At 46.1% G+C, this 27,700-nt stretch overlaps 1 protein-coding gene across 6 annotated transcripts in view; it reads left to right on the forward strand.

Moving 5' to 3' along the window:
• esyt2b (extended synaptotagmin-like protein 2b) overlaps positions 1-27,700 on the forward strand; it is a 293,556-nt gene that overhangs the window by 220,053 nt on the left and 45,803 nt on the right. For all 6 annotated transcript variants that reach the window (XM_038798358.1, XM_038798362.1, XM_038798359.1 and 3 more), the window contains exons 8-12: positions 7,617-7,737; positions 14,956-15,132; positions 17,772-17,854; positions 22,989-23,037; positions 23,246-23,335. In XM_038798358.1, coding sequence (XP_038654286.1) covers positions 7,617-7,737; positions 14,956-15,132; positions 17,772-17,854; positions 22,989-23,037; positions 23,246-23,335 — 520 coding nt within the window. The remainder of the gene's footprint in view (positions 1-7,616; positions 7,738-14,955; positions 15,133-17,771; positions 17,855-22,988; positions 23,038-23,245; positions 23,336-27,700) is intronic.

Genomic DNA, 27,700 nt, shown 5'->3' on the forward strand with positions numbered 1-27,700 from the left:
ATTGGCAGGATTTTGCGGAGGCAACATTGGTGATATATATCCAGGGATTTGAATTGTCTGCTGTACATTGTCCACGTTTCTGATACATGAGAGCAAGGACCGCGAGTCTGATGCTGGATCTGAAATCTCGGTCTTCGAACACTCTGTTCCTCAGGTGTCTGAAGACTCCGCTGGCATATTGGAGTTGATGCTGGATTTCATCGGCGATATCTGCTTCCCCGAGAGGAGGCTCCCGTGGTATGGGAAATGATCCACATTGTCCAAGGGCTCATTGTGGATCTTGGTGGTCGTGGGCAGTTTTATGTGGCAGGACTGGTAGAGAAACCTTGTTTTCCAGATGTTTAGTCTGAGGCACATTCTCTCATATACCTTGGTGATTGCATCGACTATGATTTGTAGCTTGGTCTCTGGAGTGTGCGCACACAGAGGTGCGTCTGTGTACTGCAGATCCTGCTTGTCCAGTAGGTTAGTTCCACTCCAGTGGGGAGCTTCAGGATGTGTTGGAGTGTTGCTGCAAGGAAGTTGGAGAAGAGCGATGACGCAGCCCTGTTTAACCCCAATTTGCACGCTTTTGAGTCTCTGGTGATTCCTTTGGGAAAGATCACAGGTTGCATGTCATTGTGGAGCAGGTGGAGAATGGTGATGAATTTTTGCAGGCAGCCAAATATAAGGAGGATGTTCCACAATCCCTCTCATTTGACAGAGTCGAAGGCCTTTGCGAGATCGAAGAATGCCATGTACAGAGGATGATGTTGCTCCCTGCCCCTCTGGTTTTGATGAGCGCCTCTCCGTTTTTGGCTCTCAGTGGGGTGGGTTTCTGGGTATTCAGACTGCACATCGTGGTTGTCAGCGAGTTTCTGAGTCTCCTGCTCTCTTTCCACCCACCATCTGCTCTTTCGGTCGTGAGTTCTTTGTTACATCTCGGCCTTCAGTTGTCTGTAGGCTTGTTTCCTCTCACTTGCATTTCGGTGGAGATTCCTGTTCAGGAACGCCTTGCATTTGCGGTCAAGGAGATCATGGATATCCAGATCATTCTCGTCGAACCCAGTCTTGGTGTTTCCTGGTTGAGAGTTCAAGTGTCTCCTGCCAGGCGCTGACAATGATGGCTTTCAAGGCAGACCAGACGCTGTGTTAGATGTATTGGATGCTGTGGTATGAAGAGGCAAGAGTTCAGCTCCTTTTTCACCAACACACCTTTAATGGTTCAAACTCACTCTGCACAGAACTCTACAGATCACCAGATCCAGAGGCCACCTGAAGCCCCTTTACATATCAGTGTCAATCATTGAACACTTAACATAAATGAGACAACTAATTGCAATGTCTCTTAACCCATTACTTAACACGCTGTGGGAAGTAACTTTTCCTGCTGGGTGCGCATCCCCGCCGGTGGGGTGGTCACAATGGGAAACCCCATTGACAAGCAGCAGGAAGATAGAATTCCGACTAGCAATCAGCACACGGCCAAGAAACACATGGCTGGGGGAGCCAGAGAATCCTGCCCATTGTCTTTCCTAGAAATCCATTGCAATAAACTTAGTCTTCCTGGTCAATTTACCCTGCATTAACTATCTGCTGCTTCACAGTGCCAGGGAGCCGGATTCGATTTCTGGCTTGGGTCAATGTGTGTGTGGAGTCTGCACGTTCTTCCTGTTTCTGCGTGGGTTTCCTCCGGGTGCTCCGGTTTCTTTCCACAAGTCCCGAAAGACCGCTTGTCAGGTGAATTGGACATTCTGAATTCTCCCTCCTTGCCCCCAAACAGGCGCCGGAGTGTGGCGACTAGAGGATTTTCACAGTAACTTCATTGCATTATTAATGTAAGCCTACTTGTGACATTAATCAAGATTATTATTATTATTATTATGACATCATTTAATTTTCTGAACAACTTGATTCCCAGAGGAGGTTTCTGTAATGAGCATAGAACATACAGTGCAGAAGGAGGCCATTCGGCCCATCGAGTCTGCACCGACCCACTTAAGCCCTCACTCCCCCCCCCATCCCGTAACCCAATAACCCCTCCTTACCTTTTTGCTCACTAAGGGCAATTTATCATGGCCAATCCATCTAACCTGCACATCTTTGGACTGTGGGAGGAAACCGGAGCACCTGGAGGAAACCCACGCAGGCATGGGGAGAACATGCAGAGTCCGCACAGACAGTGACCCAGTGGGGAATCAAACCTGGGACCCTGGCGCTGTGAAGCCACAGTGCCAATCACTTGTGCTACAGTGCTGCCCACAAATGGCGGATCAGAGTTATTTTTGGATATCTGATTAGCGTAAAAACACGTAATTCCATCTCTGTATTCTTACATAGGTGATCCATTGTGGTGCTCAGTATAAATTACAATAATGTTTTTACAAATAACATTTCCGTACCAGGATACCCCACAGCTTTAGTGTTTTTGCCAAAACTAGTAAAATTGACATGGTGGAGGGCGGCACGGTGGCGTAATGATTAGCACTGCTGCCTCACAGCACTGAGGACCCGGGTTCGATCCCGGCCCCGGTTCGATCCCGGCGCCCGGTCACTGTCAGTGTGGTGTTTGCACATTCTCCCCGTGTCTGCGTGGGTCACATCCCCACAACCCAAAGATGTGCGGGCGAGGTGGATTGGCCATGCTAAATTGCCCCTTAATTGGAAAAATTGAATTGGTACTTAAGAAACAACATTGACAAGGTGGCTCCAAAAAGGCCACTGGTATATTTGCTCCCTTCTTTGATTTGCATGCTACCATTTATCTAGTAAAGATCTGTCTATGTGTGCTTTGTGTTCAGGGTCGGAGAATGGGGTTCTAATTTACTGAGATTTTTAGTTCTTTGTTTCAGTGGTAAAATATTTGATCGGTTCAATGTGTTAATGAATCCCATAATAGTGTGAATTGTTCCATCACTGGTGCCCTCTACTGGACAGTCTTATTTGAAAGCATTAGTTTTAATTTATGTCAGCCTTGATTTGTGTGCTCTGGTCTCGGAGTGTAACTTGGACCCATAGCCTTCTAACTTGGAGGCTAGAATTCTGCCAACTAAGCCATGGCTGATATTATCTGATATCCAGCTCTGGATGAGCAGAAATGACTTCCAATTAAGTATTGGGAAGACTGAAGCAGTTGTTTCCGATTTCTGCTCCAAACTCTGTTCTCTAGCTACTGGCTTCATCCCTCTCCCTGGCAACCGCTTGAGATTAAGGCAGTCTGTTTGCAAACTTAATGTTACCTTTGATTCCGAGATGGGTGTTCCGACATTATATTCATCTCATCACAAGGCTGCTTATTTCCAAATCTGTAATATCGTCTGACTTTGCTCATGTCTGAGCTCATTTGTTGCTAAAACCCTCATTCATGTTTCAGTTACCTCGAGACTTGATTATTCCAATGCATTGCTAATTGGTCTCCCACCTTTTATACACCGCAAACTTGAAGTCATCCAAAACTCTGCTGCGCGTGCCTTAACTTACACCAAGTCCCGTTCCTGCATCACCCCTGTGTTCACAGACCTATATTGGCTCAGTGTAGCAAATTATTATATTGCTATTTGCAAGTAGCACCTTGTTTTTAAATTTCTCCAGGGTATGGTCCCTTCCTATCTGTGAATCGTCTTCAACCCCCAACCCTCTGAGATCTCTGCAGTGTTCTAAATCTGTTTTCCCCTGTTGACTGTGCCTTCAGTTGACTCAACTCCAAGCTCCACCCTGCACACCTCTGCCTTTCTTTGCTTTCTTCTAAGACGCGTCTTAAAACCTATATCTCTGACCAAGCTATTGGTCACCTCAGCTAGAATCTCTTTCTGTGGCTCAGCGTCAGATTTTGTTTTTTAATGTTCCTTTGGCTCGCCTTGGGACACTTTGTTACATTACAGATGGTATATAGATAAAAGTTGTGATGGAGCAGTGTCAATTGCAACTTAGATGAAGGTTCTTACTTTGTGCTGTACAGCAATTGTATCTTTTCATGCACAATCTGCATGGCGGTGGGGGCAGAAGGGGAGGAGATATTTTTACTTGCATGAACCAATATGTGAAGCACCATAGAATAGAGCAGCATTGGTTGTGTATTTTAGTGCTTCACTGTGTTCTGTCTGGCTTTCCTCAACTAATTTTCTGCAAGGTCTTTAAAAATTGGGTATATTAACAACCCAATAGATATCAAAATGGCGTAAGATTTATGTCAGCTGTATTTTAATACCAAGATCTTGATTCTGTTACTAACTATATATAAACAGTGCTATTTAACACCTCACAAATAGGAGTCCTGTTTTGGGTGCATATAGTGGGGTGTTTCTTGGCTGCGCCCATCCGATAATGGCAGGGCGTTCCTGGGCCCGATCCCTGGCACCTGAACATCTTGGCACTGTCAACCTGGCACCCTGCCAGTGCCCTTGGCAGTGCCACCCAAGCACTGACACTGCCAGCTGGCAGTATCCAGGTGCCTTGGGGAGGGGGGGGGGGGGCAGCACGCATACCACCCTGCCCAGAGCCTGACCACCCGGGGGCCTCTGAATACCTAGGAGACCCCCGCAGGTGTCATTATGCTTCGTCCACATTTGTGCGAACCAGTGCTAAATAGCGCCATGATGGGGTCTCCAAGGCATTCATTCCCAGGCCTCGGGAGAATCGAGCGCCATATTATTTAAACGAGCCTAATAGCTCACTTAAACATGTAAATCTGGATCTCTCCCAGCGAGGGCAAGATCCTGATTGTGACATCTCACTAGGATTTCACAAGAGATCTCTTGTGACATCACCAAGTTGGGCTCGATGAGGCTGTTCGATCACGCAGAATATATAATTTGAAATTAAATATTGAAAGAAATTATGCCCCTTCCCCCAACTTTCAAAAGTTCCTCCCTTTGCAAATAACTAACTGATTTTTTGTGTATCTTGGAGCCCGTTCTAGAATTCATATTTTGTATGGTCAGTGATTAAACAAATTTATTTTTATGTGGCCAGATATATTCAGTTACAAAGATAAACTGATTCTATTTAGCCTGTGACATTAAATCTGTTGGGCTGGATGCTCCCTCCGTTCCTGAGGCTAAGTGCCGGCTCGAACGGAGATTCCGCGGGAGGTTCACGTCAAAAACATTGTCACGAACCCCTCACCGATTCCAGTACCGGTGAGGAGTTAGCCCCGGCGCCGCATGAAACGTCCACTGGTTGCGTTGAGAATAGCTGGGTCCTGGGCCACGCATGTGCACAGCTGATGACCTGCAGCAGACCCAACCCCCCATCTGCGACCCTACAGCCCACCTCCCCACCAGTAACCCCAGCCCTCGCAAAACCCCCTTAGCCAGTGGCATGGATCCCGGCCGAGTGTGGCGGCGCTGGCCACAGTTTGCAATCGCCACACCAGGTTCACGGTTTGTGTGACCACACGTGTCCCGCGCCATCGGGAACTCGGCCCATTGGGGACGGAGCGTGCATCACCGTGACGGCTGTTTGGAGAGGGTGGAGAATCACAAACCGGTGTCAAACCAGTGCCGGCCCCAATTCCGGCATCTGAATCGATTCACTGCCCGATCGCCAATTTAAAATTTAAAATAAAACCTTTATTGTATAGTAATGTTTGTGTATGGTAGATTAATCTTTCACAATTAGTAAATCTCTAGCAGCAATCCTAATACTAATTTGGGTGATATGCTGGTTTATAGGGACAAGTGTGATTTACCATGTAATGTACATTGAAACTAATATAATGGAGCTGCATCCCTTATAAACATCAATTCTAATTGTTGTGTACGCAGAGATTGGGTCACCTGGAGTTCAGTTGCTGTTTGGTCACAGGAACCTGTAGTAAACCACCAGCTCAGGCTGCATTTTAAAAGGGCGTAATTCTCCAGAAAAATTTTCAAGTTAATTTGTGGCGGGTTTTTCAGTGAGTTAGCTGGCGAGTTCCCCACTGGTTTTCAATGACAGTTAGTCATTCTTTGGGCCTTGGGAGTTTCTCGCCGGTTTAGCCCGCACTGGAGAGCTGAACTCGGGCTGCCATTTTGAAAGGGTGCTCGATTTCTAAGTGAGCTTGTGATTTCCCCCCCCCCCCCCCCCCCCCCACCCATGGGCAATGTCATCCCCCACACACATGGGCACTAGCCCACACCCCTCCATGGAGTCCCTTGGGGGGGAGGGGGGGGGGGGTCGCGCAGCCCAACATCACAGAGGCTTCTACTTAACTGCTCTGCACACCCCCACCCTTCAAACCCCTCCGCCACCCTCGTTTCTTGGCCATGGTCCCCTTGGCTCCTCACCTTTGGCAGTGCACTCTGGCAGCTTGATAGTGCCATTCGGGCACCTTGGTAATGCCACGGTGGCAGTGCCAAGGTGCCAGCTTAACAGTGCCAAGGTGTCCGCGTTCCAGGGGTAAGGCCAGGAAGCGACCCTGCACTGACCCTGACCACCTGAGGGGTCTCCGAAGGTCCGGAAGACTCACCCCCCCCCCCCCCCCTTCCCTTCCCAGGTGCCGTTCCACCTCGTCCACGTTTGTGTGGACCCGCACTGATCAATGCCCGGCTGCAGCCTCCCTAGGGAGGACAAAGAATCGAGGGAGGCCGTTGGATATCTGGCAGGTAGGTCTGAAGTACGTAGAAGACCTAATTCCGCAAGTGTCATTTGGTCCCACGGTCCCACCGCTTTTGGGCGAAGTTCCACCTCCGACGTCTCGTGGGACTTGGTTGAATCGCGTGAGGTGCGGAGGTTGTCGGGAGGCCCACTGGAGGGCTCTCCTGGGATTGTCCGGCTGTGTTGTGCACTTGCTCAAGCGCAATGAGGCAAGAGACCCAAAGTATGTGTTTCAGGCAAAAGGTGAAATAATAACACTGCAAATGTTGGAAATCTGAAATGGAAAGAAAAGATAATGGAAACAGTCAGCTGATCAGGTAGCAGTTGTGGCGGAAGAAACAAAATTGATGTGATGGAAATCTGAAATGGAAACAGAAAATAATGGAAAGACTAAACTCGACCCATGATCGCAAGGAACTGCAGAATGTGGTGAATTCAGCCCAATGTATCACACAAGCTTGCCACCCCCACATTGATTCTGTCTACACCTCCTGCTGCCTCAGGAAGGCAGACAACATTGTCAGAGACCCCTCCCACCCAGGCTTTGCCCTCTTCCAGACCCTTCCATCAGGCAGAAGATACAGAAGTCTGAAGACCCGCACATCCAGACATAAGAACAGCTTCTTCCCCACAGTTACTAGACTCCTCAACGACTCGCCCTTTAACCGATTTGGTCCCTGTAATGACATTATTCGTGACATCCTATGCTGTTCTTGCTCAGGTATTTGCTTTGTTTGACCCTTGTTCCGCACTGTAACCAATCTCTATTTGTCAATATTCTCTGTCGATTATACTTTTTGTCTACTGTGTACGTTCCCTTGGCCACAGAAAAATACTTTTCACTGTACTTCGGTACATGTGACAATCAATCAATCAATCAATGATCGGGAAGCATCTGTGGCGGAAGAAACAAAATTGATGTTTCAGGTCAATGACACTTTTTATAGTTTTGAATTTGTACCTTATTATGAAGTCCAAGTGTGTGGAGGTTCCATTTTTTTAAAGTTATGGATTTTGTCACTGGGTGATAGGTGTTAATGTGATTTCCTTTGTTTCCTCAGTGGCATGTCAGACACCATCATCCTTGATATAATCTCCAACTATATGGTTTTGCCCAATCGGATCACAGTACCACTGGTCAATGAGTTGCAGCTGGCTGAATTGCGTTTCCCTGTACCAAAGGTAAGCTTCAGAGCTCTGACTGGTTAGGCTCTGACAATTTGAGAAAAACTGTAAAATCCTGTATTTATTTTAAATTGAGCGACTTAATTTGAGCTCTTCTAAACACTCTTTGACTTTAGGAATTTGATATGGTAACCATCTTGTGAACAAACATGCCAGAGCTGATGAATGAACTCCTGTAACAGCTGGAAGCAGAGGGAGCGAGTAGAGCAGTGGGGTTACTTTTGCACTGTTTTCGCAAAGAGTTGGCACAGGCAGGATGGAGTAAATGGTCTTCTCTGGAAAGCTTATGAATTTTACTTGCTTAAATTGAAGGTGCAAAGTTGGAAGTGTAGCAAAATGTTTTTAGTAAACTATGAGCTGCAAGCAGTTTTGTCAATGCCTTTATATATCTTACTACATGCATGAGTCCATGTGGAATGTATTGCAGTTTTGCCAGAATTCACTTGGGTGTGCAACCTTGGGCTGCTCCAGTGGCTCATTTAGAAGTGGCCCGATTATAGGTTCCTTGTGGTAATTTGTCGCTTTTCAGTCGGACCATGAAGGTTATTTAGGTTGAGAGATTCATATTGACATAACATAAGAACTAGGGGCAGGAGTAGGTCATCTGTCCCTTGGAGCCTGCCCCGCCATTCAGTGAGATCATGGCTGATCTTTTGTGGACTCAGCTCCAGTTTCCTGCCCAAACACCAAAGCCCTTTATTCCTTTATTCTTCAAAAAACTATCTATCTTTATCTTGACAACATTTAATGAAGGAGCCTCAACTGCTTCACTGGGCAGGGAATTCCATAGATTCTGATTGCCAACCAGAGAAACACCCATTAATCCCCACTCTTTGCTTTCTATTAATTAATCAAGCCTCTATCCATGCTACTACTTTACCCTTAACGCCATGCATCTTTATCTTATGCAGCAACCTTTTGTGTGGAGCCTTGTCAAAAGCTTTCTAGAAATCCAGATATACCACATCCATTGGCTCCCTGTTGTCTACCGCACTGGTAATATCCTCAGAAAATCCACTAAATTAGTTAGGCACTACCTGCCCTTTATGAACGCATGCTGCATCTGTCCAATGGGACAATTTCCATCCAGATGCCTCGCTATTTCTTCCTTGATAGATTCCAGCATTTTCCCTACTACCAAAGTTAAGCTAACTGGCCTATAATTACCTGCTTTATGCCTACCTCCTTTTTAAAACAGTGGTGTCAAGTTTGCTAATTTGCAGTGCACCGGGACCACTCGTGAATCATCTCAAGGTCCTCACCTGCCATAGCCTCATTTCCATTAGTCACTGGCATGTTATTTGTGTCTTCCAACGTGAAGACCGACTCAAAAAACCTGTTCAGTTCCTCAGCCATTTCCTCATCTCCCGCTTCTCATCCTCTAAAGGACCAATATTTACCGTAGCCACTCTTTTTTAAAATATATTTGTAGAAACATTTACTATCTGTTTTTATATTCTGAGCAAGTTTACTCTAATAATCTATCTTACTTTTCTTTAAAGCTTTTTTAATAGCTTTCTGTTGCCCCCTAAAGATTTCCCAATCCTCTAGTCTCCCACTAATCTTTATCACTTTGTATGCTTTTTCCTTCAATTTGATACTCTCCCTTATTTCCTTAGATATCCACAGTCTATTTTCCCTCTTTCTACCATCCCTCCTTTTTGTTGGCATAAACCTTTGCTGAACACTGTGAAAAATCGCTTGGGTGCTTCACTATTCCTCAACTGTTTCACCAAAAAGTCTTTCCTCCCAGTCTACCTTAGCCAGCTTGCCTCTCATCCCATCGTAATCTCCTTTGTTTAAGCACAAAACACTGGTGTTTGATTTTACCTTCTCGCCCTCCACCTGTATTTTAAATTCCACCGTACTATGATCACTCCTTCCGAGAGGATCCCTAACTATGAGATCATTATTCAATCCTGTCTCATTACACCGGACCAGATCTAGGACTGCTTGTTCCCTCGTAGGTTCCATGACGTATTGTTCTAGGAAACTATTGCAGATACTATCGCAGATACATTCTGTAAACTCCTCCTCAAGGCTGCCTTGACCGACCTGATTAAACCAATCGACATGTAGATTAAAATCCCTCATAACTACTGTACCATTTCTACATGCATCCGTTAGTTCTTTGTTTATTGCCTGCCCCACCATAATGTTACTATTTGGTGGCCTGTAGGCTACTCCTATCAGTGACTTTTTCGCCTTATTATTCCTGACTTCCACCCAAATGGGTTTGACCCTTTCCTCCATAGCACCGATGTCGTCCGTTACTATTGCCCGGATGTCATCCTTAAATAACAGAGCTACACCATCTCCCTTACCATTCACTCTTTCCTCCAAATAGTTTCATACCCTTGGATATTTAACTCCCTGTCATGCCCATCCTTTAACCATGTTTCAGTAATGGCCACTAAATCATAGTGGCCATTTGCGCCATCAGCTCATTTATCTTATTCCGAATACTACAAGCATTCAGGTGAAGTACCCTTATGTTGGCTTTTATACCTCTATTTTGAATCTTAACCGCTCTATCGATAACCTCTGCTAAGTTATTTTTCCTTTTAAACTTTTCTCCTACTTTTCCTTATTGTAGAACCCATATCTGGTTTAGCTCACCAGGCTAAATCGCTGGCTTTTAAAGCAGGCCAGCAGCACGGTTCGATTCCCGTACCAGCCTCCCCGGACAGGCGCCGGAACGTGGCGACTAGGGGCTTTTCACAGTAACTTCATTGAAGCCTACTCGTGACAATAAGCGATTTTCATTCATTCATTCATTCATCTTCATATAAAACCTGCTTCGTCACTTTCCATTATGATTTTGCTTCGTTTTATTCCTTTTAGTATATTACTGGGCCTAGGGCAGCACGGTGGCGCAGTGGGTTAGTAGCCCTGCAGCCTCATGACGCCGAGGTCCCAGGTTCGATCCCGGCTCTGGGTCACTGCCCGTGTGGAGTTCGCACATTCTCCCCCTGTTTGGGTGGGTTTCGCCCTCGCAACCCAAAAGATGTGCAGGCTAGCTGGATTGGCGATGCTAAATTACCCCTTAATTGGGAAAAAATAATTAGGTACACTAAATTTATTTTAAAAACGTATTACTGGGCCTATTCACTGAGCTCTCCTCAGTCACTGTACCCTGTACTGTGGCCCTTTTTGATTTTTGACGATGGCTTCTCTGCCTTACACTTTTCCCCCTTCCTGCCTTCCCCCCTTACTGCCTTTCGTTTCTGTCCCCGTTTTACATCCCTCTGACTTCCTGCATCGGTTCCCATCCCCATGCCACATGAGTTTAAACCCTCCCCAACAGCATAAGCAACCCCCCCCCCCCCCCCCCACACCCCCAGGACATTGGTTCCAGTCCTGCCCAGGTGGAGACTGTCTGGTTTGTACTGGTCCCACCTCCCCCAGAACCGGCTCCCATGACCCAGGAATTTGAATCCCTCCCTTTTGCACCATCTCTCGAGCCACGCATTCATCCTATCTATCCTGACATTCCTACTCTGACTAACTCATGGCACTGGCAGCAATCCTGAGATTAACTTGTAGGACCTCACCCTGTTTTTCACCTATATCGTTGGTGCCCATATGCAGAATATCCAAATCGGTATATCTGCTTTGCAGGGAGATGACCGCAGGGGACAGCTGCACTGCCTTCCTACCCTTGGTCTGTCTTTTGGTCACCCATTTTCTATCTCCCTCAGTAGTTTTCACCTGCGGTGTGACCAACTCGGCGAATGTCCTCAGCATCGCGGATGCTCCAAAGTGAGTCCACCAACAGCTCCAGAGCCGTCAAGCGGTCTAACAGAAGCTGCAGCTGGTCACACTTCTTGCACATGAAGGAGCCAGGGTCAGTGGACGTGTCCCTGAGCTCCCACATCGCACACAAGCATGACACGGGTCTAGGATATCCTGCCATGTCTTAAACCTGAGGTTACCTTATACAACTACAATGCCAAAGTATAAAACAAAAGAAAATAACATAGACAAATGAAAAGAAAAACTACTTACCAGGGATAAAAAAAGACACCTCTTCCCCACCCAGCTTCGAATTCCCACCTCTCTTCAAATTCCCAAACTCACTCTTTGATGCGCCTCACTCTGGTTGTGCCTTCTCTGGCTCACTGGGAGAACTCCAGATATTAAATGGATAATACAAGTTCACCAAGTTAATGTAAGGAGTTGAAATAGATCGCAGAGCTGACAGTAACCAATCATTTTGGACCTTTTAAGAGATTACAATGACATACCTGAAACCTCTCGTCAAAATTGGAAAACTTAGTTTGCCTTTCACAACCACAGGACATACCAAATGCTTTACAGCATTTTGTGATGTAGGAAAGCCGGCAGCAATTTGTGCACAAGGTCCTACAAATAGCAATGGGTAATGACCAGATAATCAGTTTTTGGAACGTTGCTTGAAGGGTAAGAATTGGCAGGGTTAACGCCCCTAATTTCCGTTCAAATAGCATCATTGGATCGTTTACACCCAAATGGGGAGGGCAACAGTTTCAGTGGATGGCACTTCCAAAAGCACAGCACTCTCTCAACACTGGACAGAGTGTCAGCCTGGATTTTGTGTGCTCAGGCCTTGGATTGGAACTTGAAACTGCAATATTTGCTGTCAGAGAAAGAAAACTGTTGTCTGAACCCTGTAAAGATCAATAACTTTCAGAAGGTATTTGAATTTCCAGTGACTGATCAAAAAGATCACATAACAAGAGATCTAATTTTGACTTAACTGTAGCAAACAGACAAAAAGCAATGTTGACTAGCCACATTTCATTGGACAACTTATACTTTAAACTACAGAAAAGAGCCCCTACGTGGCTTTCAACACAACTGACAGTCCTCTGCCATGGTTATTCTTTGCTCTGTTGTGCGTTTTCTCTTTGCTGTGCTGCTTACTCTGGCTCTGTTCCAATTAGGGAAAACAGTGGGTTTGCCTTCTTTCAACATTGTCTATGTCCGAATGCTTAGAGTCACCAGGTATCGAATGATACCACCACAAGTTTCAACCGACTATTGATCAAAGAGCCAAACACCAGTTAGTTAGTTCAAGGTCAAGGGTACTTTATTTACAATCAATCATGCAATATACACTACTAGTTAACTACACCTATTACTAAGACAACCTGTACTTAACTTTGGGCACCCGGTTTAGGTCAGGAAACAGTGGCCGCTGTTCAGGATCTCTTGGGTTCTAAGTGGTAACTGCTGCTCGGCTGGGCACATCCTTCTGGTAGTGGGCGTTGAACTCTAACTTGCTTCGGGTGTTGCTGCAGTTGGCAATGGCCATAACCGGGGTGCCAAGGCCAAAAGAGAGCGAGCATATGGCAAACTCTTCCTTTATACGGGGGGGCTTTCGTGCTCTTTTGGGCGGTCCTTCGATTTGGGCCTTACTAATTGGGTGATCCCTGATCACTCTGTTCAATTCCTTAGCCAATAAGTGGGCGGGGATCTGGATGGCTGGGCGTGTCTCGAGTGGTCATTGACTCCGTTGTTTGTGTTTCCCTTGGACAGGGAGTGGCGCCGCAATGTCTGGGACTGTCCCAGTTGCTGGATTACCAGTCCTTTGTGTTGGGGGAGATGGGCCATCACCTGCTAATCGGCCTGACTAACATGCTAATGGGACGGAGTTTTGATGCCGTCTGGACTTTGCTGACAAATATGCATTTCAGGCTCTGAACCTGCCTGAGTCTTGGCTTGTCCATTTTACCCATCAGTCTTTGCGAGTTGCCCTGTACTTAGTTGGAAGTGGCCATCCCAGATGGCTACAACTCCTTAAGTGAACACTTTATTTTCCCGGAACTAGTCTCAAGCTGTTCTCTGCTCATGATGGCCTGCTTCTTTTTCCTTTCCCATCTTTCTAATCCCCGAACTAAGCTTCAAAGTGAAGGTTACCTTGGAGATTCATCCAGTCTTGATTAAATCCCCATAAACCTGAAGGTTCGTTCTCTCTCTTACTCTCCCCCCCCCCCCCCCCCCCCCCACCCACCTCTCTCTCTCTCAAGACACCAATATATATTACAATGGGTTTCTATTGACTTTTCCTTCCTAAAAACGATCTTCAGGGCAATGTGAATCACATGGGCCTTGTATCCAAGTAGAAATACTTTCTAACTAGCTGTCCTCTAGACCTTCTAGCTCTATTGTATATTGGAATTATGTAGACAGTGTAAAGTATGATTGTAAAAGACCTGAAATTCTTAATACATTCCTGTGCGACTCGAAGGCTGACCGTCTATCCATAGTCAACACATGTGTTCTTGACAATCTGTACAGATGTGGACATCGTGCACTGTCTTCCCAGTGAGATAATCTGCCACCAACCCCCTTCCTCGACCCCAAACCTTTGAACCACCAAGACACCCAGGCTTGATGTTGGGCAGAATTCTGAGTAGGTCCCATGACCCCATCCCCATTCCACTTTACCTTAAACAGTTCGAAAACAGAAGTCATATGAACTTTTTGTAACCGTAATGATAGATTTATAGGGTCCCATTAGCATAACTCACCTCTTTAGCTTTGCCCTGGAAATGTGTGAGTTGCATAAAACATTTAGGTGATTATTGGTCCTAAATTTATGCTGAGTTAATCTTATTCGGTTAGGGCATGGCATTTTTCTTTGGCATCCCTGCAATAGACAACAAAAATTCAACATACTATTCAGTGAACCATCTCAAAGTGTGTCCATGAAGGATAGATGAGAAGATGATCAAGGGCAATAGCAAAAGCACAGCACTGGTTCATTTTTGGTAGCAACTGGGAAAATATACTTCAGCATATTATCGAAAGGGGCAAGGGGAATAGAAAAAGCATGGAAATTATTTGACACACATGCTGACCAGCCACTAACTCTCCAGGATCTGTTGCCCCCTCCCTAAAACACGATGAGCGAGCCAAGATCTTCCAGTCCCACCGACTGTGCACCCTGGCCACAGGTGGTGGTGTTGGGTGGACTCAATGAGCAATTACCATTGACAGCAGCAGGACCATAAGATCCCAATGGTGGACCATCTCCTGCCACCGAGAAATGCTCTGCGGGGAAGCCTTTAAAGTTCATATGGTGGTCGTTATCCTTTGAATTCTTCAATGAAATTACATACCTGTGATCATTCTTAAGCACCCTGTAATTATCGTGCTGAGTTGTAGATTTTATTTAACTTTATTTATATTTTTATTTATATTTGCTATTTGTTTTTGCTCTTTTATTAGGGGCTTCTGAGAATACACTTAATTGAAGCTCAAGATCTGCAATGGAAGGATACGTTTCTGAAGGGACTTGTGAAAGGAAAATCTGACCCATATAGTGTACTATATGTTGGTAACCAAATGTTTCAAAGCAAGACTATCAAAGAAAGTCTAAATCCAAAGTGGAATGAGGTTTATGAGGTAATAATACTTGTATAAACAAGTAGCTGAATCAGTTCTACTTAATAGAAACAGTCTAGGTAATATTCCATTTGCAGAACTTCTCGGACACATGGGACAATTTTAAGCATTGGATTCCCATGAGTGAGACCAAGTTGAAGCCCACAGATAAGTCTCCAACGAGATTTACCAGCCGTGTCCCGTCCCGAGTCGGGTGCGGAGCGGCTGTTAGATTTCGCCCATTATCTCTGCAGGTTTCAAAAGCATATTAACCCCCCAGGGACCTCCCCAGTCAAACCGCAGTCCAGTAGCCGAGACTGAAAAACACATTCCTTGTTAATTTCACCTTCTGTTCCCGAGAAGCAAAACAAAATCCTTTTTAAAAACACACTTGTACCCCAGGCTTTTAACCCTTAAATTGCCTGATACTTAGAATGCAATATTCTTAAAGTCTGCCAGTCATCGCACCTGATGCTAGCAGTACCTTCCGGCAAGGGTCTCAGTTATTGTGTTGGTCTGCTGCGCTCTTTAGAACATGGCCCTTCTGAAAGGTGTGAACCTTGAGAGCGGTGATGTTCAGAAGCGGGGTAGGCAGGAGGTTACAGAGGAAGAGGAATTGGAGGCTGATGGAGATGATGTTGAACACTGCTGCATGACCAGGTGCTTCCTCCTACTATCCTCCAGGAAGATGGCCTCCCTCCTCTTCCTCATGGGTGCTAGGCTTCCAGCTCTTCTATGCGCCATCTTATAACAATAGTAATCTTTATTAGTGTCACAAGTAGGTTTACATTAACACTGCAATGAAGTTACTATGATACTCCCCTGGTTGGTCCCTGTGCTGTGGCAGCTCTGGCATAAACTCTCTACCTCAGAACTGCTAGCAGCATCAGTGATGGCTGCTGAAACCCCCTCCATTCGTGCCCACACTAGCTTTAATTGGATAACAGCCCCATCTCAATATCAATATTGAAACTCAACCTGAGGCTGGATTATACAGAGCGTGTGGCCGCCACCACCAGGCTAAAGAAGCAGTGAGGAGTTGACCGACAATCGCAACGACTGGGAACGGGGTTAATTGCTTTAAGGTGAGACTTCTACCCCTAAATTGGTAGTTCAGAAAGCATGTGAGATTTGACATGCCATTTGTCATTGAACAAAAATTAATTCTAAAGTATGTTTTATTTTATGTTTTGAATGATGATGTTCTACACTAGCTTGGTTAATATAGTTTAATTAATTAGAAATTTGAAGTAGGATGCTCCACAACAAAAGCTGTTTAACACACAATTTTAGTTGCTGGATTGATTTCACTTTAAAATCAACCTCTCTCATATCCCTCACTCTTATTTGGAGACTTCAGGCTCCTTCAGAACAGTTCATGCCAGCTTTCTTTACCCGTGCGCTCCAGAAGCTTGGGTTAATAATTTTAACCTTCCTCTTGGATGCCACCTGGATACTGGTATGATGTCTCTTGACCTCCTTCACCAGGCCATCTCATAAGCTCTGCTTAGTGTTTCAGACTTCCTTTCAGAATGCAGTGCAATATGCAGCACGGTAGCATTGTGGACAGCACAATCGCTTCACAGCTCCAGGGTCCCAGGTTCGATTCCGGCTTGGGTCACTGTCTGTGCGGAGTCTGCACATCCTCCCCGTGTGTGCGTGGGTTTCCTCCGGGTGCTCCGGTTTCCTCCCACAGTCCAAAGATGTGCAGGTTAGGTGGATTGGCCATGATAAATTGCCCTTAGTGTCCAAAATTTCCCTTCGTGTTGGGTGGGGTTATTGGGTTATGGGGATAGGGTGGAGGTGTTGACCTTGGGTAGGGTGCTCTTTCCAAGAGCCGGTGCAGACTCGATGGGCCGAATGGCCTCCTTCTGCACTGTAAATTCTATGATCTATGATCTATGCCCAGGATACTCCCTCTAAACCAAATCCAGGTAGGAGCTTTGAGCCACCAATGTGGATGTGCTTCCCTCAGGGATACATTCTCAGTTAACCTCCCAGAGATGCTCTTTGATTGCTGCCCATTTTAATTTTGTGATAAATATATATGGAGAACAAGTCTATATCCAGTTTTCAGTAAAGAATGGCAAAATATTTCATAACTTGGATTAAAGGATCAAATATAACTGAATTATGCAAGCTATTGGCTTGAATGTCTGCATGTTTCATATGACTGGGTCTTAAAAATTGATCATTTGACATATTGAGACTTTATTGAATTTTTTTTTATAAATTAATTTTTTACAATTAAGGGGCAATTTAGCGTGGGCAATCCACCTACCCTGCACATCTTTGGGTTGTGGGGACGAAACACGAGGGAATTGTGCAAACTCTACATGAACAGTGACCCAGAGTCTGGATCGAACTTGGGACCTCTGCGCCGTGAGGCAGCAATGTTTATTAAATTTTTAGGAGTACAGCAAACAGGAGCTGCAGCTTTCTTCAGTTTCGACAAAACCAAAAAAACAAATTTAGTGCCTTGAGCTCTGTTGTAAATTAACACTTGTATTGGAAAGTGGCGCAAGGATGTATGGTTTTTTAACAACTGGCAAATTTTGTTTAAGAGGCTACACAATAAGTAGTTTCATTGTGTTGTCTATAGAAAATTAGATTAATTTTGTCCGATGCATTTCAGTTTTATTTAAACATTATATTTATAGGCATTAATTTATGAAAATCCTGGTCAAGAACTTGAGATTGAACTTTTTGATGAAGACCCAGACAAAGATGATTTCCTTGGCAGGTAAAAGATGACCATTTTGGATGGTCTTCATGAAATAATGCAAATAACTTGTATTAAAAATCATTACATTAGAAGATTCTGCACAATCTATCTGACTCACTGCAACATGTTCTGATGAATTGGCAATGTTACCATATCTGTGTGTACTTTTAGTGGGGAGGGGTAAATAAGGTTCATGCACCAGGGGCAACTTCCCAGTTCAGTGGAATAAAATGGGCTGCAATCAAGATTAGAGCAAAGGGAGTCCAGAACCAGGGGTCATAGTTTTAGAGTAAGGGGTAAACCTTTTAGGCCTGAGGTGAGGAGAAATTTCTTCACCCAGAGAGTGGTGAATCTGTGGAATTTTCTACCTCAAAGTAGTTGAGGCAAAAACATTGTGTAATTTCAAGAATTACTTAGATTTAGCCCCAGGGATCAAGGGATATGGGGGCATGGGGAAGGTGGGATCAGGGTATTGAACTCGATCACCCATGACTATAATGAATGATGGAGCAGGCTTGAAGGGCTGAATGGCCTCCTCCTATTTTCTATGTATGTTTTATCTTTGGAGATGAGGCTAAAATGCTGGTTATTGGGGAGAGGAATTGTGATCTTTGTGGGGAATGTGCAGGGCGGGTCATTGGGAGGAATGGGTGGACAGGGGCTATTGGCCAATAATTTTAATGACTGGCTAGAGGCTGGTGGTGAGACATTTCTAAGAAAATGAAGTGAAAAGAATTTAAGGAAAAAGAGCCTAGAAAATAATGGCAGTTTTAGAAATCTCTATTTACCTATGCTAGCAGACTAAATGGTACAATTTTCAAGGGAATGCAAGAACCGAAAAATATGCGGTGCTTGTGCACCAATCTTAGGAGGTGATAAGACCGATTAATAGAGCAATCAAGAAACCATGAGGGAATCGAGGCATAAATAGAAGCATGGAAGCCAGGAAATAATACTTAACCTACATAAAAACACTAATTTGTTTATAGAATTTACAGTACAGAAGGAGGCCATTCGGCCCATCGAGTCTGTACCGGCTCCTGGAAAGAGCACCCTACCCAAGGTTAACACCTCCACCCTATCCCCATAACCCAGTAACCCCACTCAACACTAAGGGCAATTTTGGACACTAAGGGCAATTTATCATGGCCAATCCACCTAACCTGCACATCTTTGGACTGTGGGAGGAAACCGGAGCACCCGGAGGAAACCCACGCACACACGGGGAGGATGTGCAGACTCCGCACAGACAGTGACCCAAGCCGGAATCGAACCTGGGGCCCTGGAGCTGTGAAGCGATTGTGCTATCTACAATGCTACTATGCTGCCCTAATTTGACCCTGATTGGGTGTCCAATTCTGGACCCTATCTGGATATTTACAAAAATGATCCCACTGATGAGGGTGGGGGTGGTTGCAGTTATACGGAAAGAGTGAGTAGCTGGCGGTTCTCCTCAGAACAGAGTGAGGCAAGAGGAGATTTGATAGATGTTTAAAATCATGAAGGATTTAGATAGAGACAATAAGGATGAAGGGTCTATAACCAGCGGGAGACTGTAAGGTGATTAAACAAAGAACCAGAGGTGACATGAACATTTGTTCACACAATGAAGTTAGAATTTGGAAAGCACTTTCTAATACGGATTCAGCAGTAGCCTTTTAAAAAGGAATTGGCTGAATACTTGAAGGAGACAAATTGCTGAGATATGGGTAATGAGCAGGGAAATGAGACGAACTGGATTGCTCTTCCGCTGCCGTAGACTCGATGGGCTGAATAGATCCTTCTGAGCTGAAGAATTTTTTTGTTGCTTTAAATCTAACATACCTCAGACAATGGAGGCTGTAGAACTTGGGTTGCTCCACAGTGACACTCTGTGGCCAGAGCCTGCAACCTTATGCACAGTATACATTTCTTTAATGTTACCTCTCTAACTGTTATGCAAGAAATGTAGTTTAGAACAAAGAAAATTACAGCACAGGAACAGGCCCTTCAGCCCTCCCAGCCTGCGCCGATCCAGATCCTTTATCTAAACCTGTCTCCTATTTTCCAAGGTCTACTTCCCTCTGTTCCCGCCCGTTCATATACCTGTCTAGATGCCTCTTAAATTATGCTATCGTGCCCGCCTCTACCACCTCCGCTGGTAAAGCGTTCCAGGCACCTGCCACCCTCTGCGTAAAAAACTTTCCACGCACATCTCCCTTAAACTTTCCCCCTCTCACCTTGAAATCGTGACCCCTTGTAACTGACATTCCCACTCTTGGGAAAAGCTTGTTGCTATCCACCCTGTCCATACCTCATAATTTTGTAGACTTCAATCAGGTCCCCCCTCAACCTCTGTCTTTCCAATGAAAACAATCCTAATCTACTCAATCTTTCTTCATAGCTAGCACCCTCCATACCAGGCAACATCCTGGTGAACCTCCTCTGCACCCTCTCCAAAGCATCCACATCCTTCTGGTAATGTGGCGACCAGAACTGCATGCAGTATTCCAAATGTGGCCGAACCAAAGTCCTACACAACTGTAACATGACTTGCCAACTCTTGTACTCAATACCCCGTCTGATGAAGGCAAGCATGCTGTATGCCTTCTTGACCACTCTATCAACCTGCGTTACCACCTTCAGGGTACAATGGACCTGAACTCCCAGATCTCTCTGTACATCAATTTTCCCCAAGACCCTTCCATTGACCATATAGTCCGCTCTTGAATTTTATCTTCCAAAATGCATCACCTCGCATTTGCCTGGATTGAACTCCATCTGCCATTTCTCTGCCCAACTCTCCAATCTATCTATGTTTTGTTGTATTCTCTGACAGTCCTCCTCGCTATCTGCAACTCCACCAATCTTAGTATCATCTGCAAACTTGTTAATCAGACCACCTATACCTTCCTCCAGGTCATTTATGTAGATCACAAACAGCAGTGGTCCGAGCACGGATCCCTGTGGAACACCACTAGTCACCCTTCTCCATTTTGAGACACTCCCTTCCACCACTACTCTCTGTCTCCTGTTGCCCAGCCAGTTCTTTATCCATCTAGCTAGTACACTCTGAACCCCATACGACTTTTTTTCCATCAACCTGCCATGGGAAACCTTATCAAACGCCTTACTAAAGTCCATGTATATGACATCTACAGCCCTTCCCTCATCAATTAACTTTGTCACTTCCTCAAAGAATTCTATTAGGTGTGTAAGACATGACCTTCCCTGCACAAAACCATGCTGCCTATCACTGATAAGTCTATTTTCTTCCAGATGTGAATAGATCCTATCCCTCAGTATCTTCTCCAACAGTTTGCCTACCACTGACGTCAAGCTCACAGGTCTATAATTCCCTGGATTATCCCTGCTACCCTTCTTAACAAAGGGACAACATTAGCAATTCTCCAGTCCTCCGGGACCTCACCCGTGCTCAAGGATGCTGCAAAGATGTCTGTTAAGGCCCCAGCTATTTCAACCCTCGCTTCCCTCAGTAACCTGGGATAGATCCCATCCAGTCCTGGGGACTTGTCCACCTTAATGCCTTTTAGAATACCGAAAACCTTCCCCTTCCTTATGCCGACATGACCTAGAGTATTTAAACATCCATCCCTAGCCTCAACATCCATCATGTCCCTCTCCTTGGTGAATACTGATGCAAAGTACTCATTAAGAAGCTCACTCATTTCCTCTGACTCCACGCATAAATTCCCTCTTTTGTCTTTGAGTGGGCCAATCCTTTCTCTAGTTACCCTCTTGCTCCTTATATACGAATAAAAGGCTTTGGGATTTTCCTTAACCCTGTTAGCCAAAGATATTTCATGACCCCTTTTAGCCCTCTTTATTGCGCGTTGCATAGCTCCTAATATTGAATAGGTGTATCGCAAAACCACTACTGGTGGAACTGCTGCAGATAAAAGTAGAGACTTGAGGGTTTCTCACAGACATTGTGGACGACATGTCTGTTTTCCATCAGGATTATTAAAGACCAGCTCAATTTTTAAAAAGTTCTGCCCTCTGTTGACGCCCAAATAATGCTTATTTCCAACGGGCGAGTAACTAGTTGTTGGAAATGAGAAGACTGATTAAATTGTTTTTCCCTCTATTGGCAGATATCTGTAAAATGCAGAGTGACACAAGAAAGAAGTTACATTTATGCTTTTTATGCCTTCAGAATGTCTCAAATCTCTTTACAACCAAAAACCTGTTTTTTAAGTGTATACAGTATCGCTTTGGAAGCAAAGGCAGCAGGCAATTTTTATGTAGCAATGTCACACAAACAACACTCAATCTTGGGGCTCTGTTGGCTCAATCTCGGGGCTCTGCTTATGAACCATTTCAAGTTGGCTGTCAATCTTATGATGTGATTTATTTGACATTCTACTCTGCAAATTTATTTCTATCAGTCTATTATGTAATGAAAACAAAATAAATGCGTGAAATATTGAGGAGGTCAGGCAGAATCTGTGCAGAGAGAAATAGTTCTAGTCTCAGGTGATGACTTGGCTGATTGGAGGAAGGATTTGGATACAGGAACAAAGCTGTCTTACTGCAGCTGTACAGGGCCTTGCAGAGACCACACCTGTATTGTGTGCCGTTTCGATCTCCTTGTCTAAGAAAGGATATACTTGTCATAGAAGGAGTGCAGTGAAGTTTCACCAGAATGATTTCTGGGTGGCCGAATTGTCATGTGGAGAGATTGGATTGACTGGGCCTGTATTCGCTGGAATTTAGAAGAATGAGAGGGGATCTAATTGACAGGACTGGATGCAGGAGTGTTGTTTCCTCTGGCTTGTGGTAGTCAGGAACAAGGTGTCGCAGTGAGGATACGGGATAAACCATTTAAGACTGAAATAAGGAGCAACTTCTTTACTCAGAGGGTGGTGAACCTGTGGATTTCTCTATCATAGATGGCTGTGGAGGCCAAGTTGCTGAATATATTTAAGAAGGAAATAGATTTCTAGACTCTATTGAGGGATTTGGGGAGAGCATGGGCGTATGATGTTCAGCCATGATCATGTCGAATGGCGGAACAGCTGGAAGGATTAAATGGCCATCTCCTGCTCCTATTTCCTTTGTTTCTATCACAGGAATATTGAACCTTTTTTCAAAAGGTTTATCCGATTTCAGGGAACAGACTTACTAAAATATCTGTTTCATCTCATTACAGCCTTAATATTGACCTTATTGAAGTTCAGAAGTCGCAGTTTGTTGACCAGGTATTTGATTATTTTGGCTGATTTACATTTGCTCCATTTTAAGTAGAAACAAATGGTTATTTTGTAACTTTTCCCTTAAAGCAAAATAGATTTTAAAGTAACCGGAGTTACAAGGAGGGAAACTGGGGAACTTTTGCATTTTGATAGGACTGTGGTAGCTGGTGTTGGTGCCACTGTTTTTGGCTTTAATTGTTTTATCCATTCACAGTGGTTCACTTTGGATGAGGTAAGCAGTGGAAAGCTACACTTGAAGTTGGAGTGGCTCTCTTTGCTGCCGATAGCTGAAAAACTGGCTGAGGTAACTAAACACTTTGTACATCAAGTTAAATTTAGTTATTTTCATTTCAGATAGTGATTAAATACAAAGTTTATGTCAATGTTTTATTTGTTTTGTCTCCCCCTCATAAATTTGAAATGGTCGCATTGGGCACAACCTGATGAACCTAAATTGTTTGAGAAGTTCCAGTGACTTTTAACTGTGTGCCCTATTAGTCTGATTTTAGGTAAGATGTTTGCATGTGCAGAAGGCACCTTTCTTCAATCTGTACACTGGACTTCTCCAGTTTAACCCCTTACATTTACTACACCCTACATTTTGTTTTAAATCAAAGTAACTTTTGAAAACATATAACTTTAAATATAACTTGAAATATAACTTTTATTATATTCCGGGCACATTTAACAGGAAAAATACTGTTGGACCAAAAGACTTCAGAGCAGAATTAGGCCCATCGGGTCTGCTCTGCCATTCAATCATGGCTGATATGTTTCTCATCCCCATTCTCCCGCCTTTACCCCAAGTGGAACCAAGTGTCATATCGGGCACGATTTCCCGGGTGCTTCCCAACGGCCATCCCTGGGTGTCCATATTCAATGGAACTTCGTGCCAGAAATGCTCTCCACGAGCTTCATGGCGGAACTGGCTGTCCCGCCAGCTGATTCAGTGGAACCATGCCCTGTAGCTCCCTGCTAACGAGGGGGAGCTGATTATAAATGCTCCTTCAGAACTAACTTCCAGGCAGCACACGACCATGGCACCACGTAGATCTGCTCCACTTTTGGAGATGCTGTCTTGTCCATGTTTATGGATGCCATGGAGGTGAGGCAGGACGCCCTGTTCCCCTGAGGGTGTCAGAGAACCAGCAAAGGACAGCCAATGCTGCTTGGGAGGCAGTGGCAGCACCTGTAAGTTTGGGCAGAGTGACCAGGAGGACCACTGTACAATGTCGGAAGACCATTGGCCTCCATTCGGCCGAAAGGGTCAGTTAACACCGATGACCCCCCCCCCACGTCATCAGTCCCACATGTCAGCCCCCCTGACCTCTGGCAACATTCTCCCCCACCTACTCAACATGTCGGCGGCACCTCGCAACCCTACCCACCCACCCTGGCACACACTAGCACAACCCCTCTGAGCTCAGGAGTGGTGCCCACAATGACACCTGGCATAGACCCTCGCTAATGCATCAAGTATGTAGCACACAATGCTCCCTTTCTGTCCCTGAAAGAGACGTTGACCCAAACATGCAGGAAAGGGCCCTGGTGGGTGGCGGGGCTCCAGGCATCAGAGTCCTCACCCCCCCCCCCCCCCCCCCCAAATGAGGAATGGGCCCTGGAAAGCATGAGGTTGGCGAAGGAGAGAGTGGTCACTGACAGCAAGGTTGACCTGCGCTGCAGAGGTGAGGATCCATTGCCCCTTCACCCAGGTGACCTGTCTCAGGTGAGTTGTTCATGTCAGACAAAATGATCCTTCCCTCCCACTGACCACATATCAATTCTCTCGTTGGATCTCCACCTGCCACCAACAGAACACTACGGAGGACAGCTCCAAAGAGACCACCCATCGACGTATCACAACTATCATCCCCTCCTTCCACCAGCACAGAAATGCACACCTCGGCGGGCGACATTAGTGGACAGGCTTTTAGGGCACAATCTGGTGAGCACCACATAGTTGCTGATGCAGATCAGGTGGAGGCAGAAGCATCCAAGGGAAACAGCAGTTGGAGGTCTGCTGCATCCCAGGACTCAGCTGGGTCTCGGTCAAATGCCGAGCCTCTGGGCACGGTTAGCCCGGAGCTAATGCAGATGCTTGGACACGTCCGTGACATTCAGGAGGGATGTCATGACACTCTGGTGAGGTGAATGCAGAGCCGATTGGAGGAGTCCCAAAGGCTACGGAGCAGGAGATGGTGCTGGCAATGTGTCGCACCAAGGCCAACACTGCTAGGGTGGCAACCGCAGTGGAAAGCCTGGTGTCAAAGTAATGAGTGGTGGTGGCACAATCAGTGTCGACCATGGCTGAGGGCCTCAACATGTCTCAGTAAGATATGTCCCAGACACAGGTGGATATTGTGAGGCACTGCAGAGCATTTCACAATCAGAGTGACGTGTCTCAGACACAGCTGGTCATTGCTAGGGCAGTGCAGAGCGTGGCCCAGTCGCTGAGGAGCATCGCTAGGGGTCTCAACACCATGGTGCAGGCAATGGGGAGGCAGCCAGGACTGGCAGAGGCCTCTGGAGCTGACTCCAGCCACTTCTCCATCCCCCCAGGGCCCTACGAGCATCATCTGAGAGGAGGGAGCGCTGGAGGCCGACCTGGGGCCTGCGAGCAGGGGGACGACAGCAGCCTCCACCTCACTTGAAATTCCCCCTTGTGACAGTGGCGCGTCTCAAGGCCAGCAGGCAGAACAGGGTGGCACAGTGATGCCAGTATCACCGGTAAGTCAGCTGTGGCCCTCCACCTCCAGGCCCGCCAGAGAACGCTTGCTGGGACATCAAAGGACATGGGGTGCGAGAAGCAGCCAGCTGCCTCCTCCTCCTCTGATGTGCATCCTGGGGCTACACCTAGGTAGCAGTAGAGCACAGAATAAAAAGATGATTGAAGATAACTGAGCGGGGTGGCGCTTTACACCATCTGTACCGAGAGAAAATGGGAGCTTCGAATGTTCTCTGTTAAAACATGTTACACCTGATACATGTGAAGCCTCTGTCATGTTATTCTTCACAGTGGGTCTGTCCCCCAGCTGCCCTCATCCCCTGGGCTGAATGGTCCCACAACAATGATGGAGGTGTGAGGTGCTGGGTGTGAGCGTACAGAAAGACACTAGTTGGACTTTGGCATAAACCGAGGAGCATTTTGGGAGGAGGGGCATGGAAGGGGGCGAGATGATAGACAAAGCTTTGTCCTATGAGAAGCGGGCGAAGATGATGGCCTCCCTGGCCTTCCAGAGCTTTGCTGCCACCTGCCGTCCATCCTCAGGCTGCTCCTGCGGGTCCTTCCCAGGCTTATCCATCTGGTGTCGCTCCGCTGCTGTGCCAGTTTGTGGAGAGCACAGTAAACCACCACAATGCAGGAGACCCTCTGCGGGGAGTACTGCAGTGCACCACCAGAGTAGTCCAGGCATCAAAACCACATTTTCAGCTGTCCAATGCACTGCTCGGTGACAGCACAGGCCTCGTTATTTTGGGTCTCCACTTCGTTCTCCATCCTCCAAACTGGCCAGGGCCTCAGCAGGTACCTCTTGACCCCCAAGAGCCAACCCATCACCCTGGTGTGGTCCTTTTAAGATGCCGAGGATCTCTGATGACCCAGGATGTAGTTATCATGCCCACTCCCTGGAAAGTGTGCACATACGTGCATGATCCAGAGGCGGTGGTCGCACACTAGTTGAGCATTCCGGGAGTGTATCCTTTCCTGATGCTCCGGTACGTGCGAAGTGACATACATGCCATCGGCTACCCTCTTGGTCTGGGGAATCCTGGAGGTGGCAGAGAATCCTGCAGCCCAGGCTTCTTAGATGGGCTTGTTTCAGCTCAAAGTTAATATAGTCAGTTGCCCAGGCATACAGGGCATCCATGACTTCCTGGATACACTGTGGACTGTAATGCCACACCAGTCCCAGCTCGAGCCTTGGAATGAGCTGGTTACATAAAGGTTCAAAGTTGTGGTGACCTTCACAGCCACCAGGCTGCCAAGTCCGCGAGGATATGGCACAAGTACCGCAACATCTCCTTGTTGAGATGGAGACTCCTGCGGCACACACTGAGTGACCTCCTTGAATGACTAACGACACCTGCCGTCCACCGAGCTTGTTGTGCTGGAAAACCGCGCTCTGCACATTCATCCCTGTCACAGAAGGAGCCCCTAGACCTCAGACCTCTGCCAAGAGCATTAGGGAGACCGTGCTCTGGTGCCCTCCCCTGAACCATGCATTCACCACCAGTGCTGAAACCCAGCTCTAGAGTGTTTGATTGTTCGCCCTGCCTCTATGGTGCTGATGCCTCCAATGTTGAGACAATGTTTAATTGGAATGCTAGGCAATAACCATCGTTTGACATGGCACGCGTACCCTGACATGGCATACGTACCCACAAGAATGCACTTGAGGAGCTTTGCAGTGTTTGCATAACTAACAATGCCAGTTCCTTAATAGCAGTAGCCTTCACTTATGCAGCCAGAGGCTTTTCACAGCTAAAGGAAGTTAAAGTGACTTCAGTATATAACCACAAACAGAGCTCTGTCCTAGAAATGCCTGGTAGGATAGACAGGCAACAGCTGTTGTTGCCCCAGTTATGGGTGTGGGGGATGGCCTGTATGCCCTACAGATGCTGAACTACCCCCTCCCCAATGCCGAAGTTGACTCCCCCTCCCTCCAGCACT

This window comes from Scyliorhinus canicula, chromosome 5, assembly GCF_902713615.1.
Source record: "Scyliorhinus canicula chromosome 5, sScyCan1.1, whole genome shotgun sequence".
NCBI classification, from domain to species: Eukaryota; Metazoa; Chordata; class Chondrichthyes; order Carcharhiniformes; family Scyliorhinidae; genus Scyliorhinus; species Scyliorhinus canicula.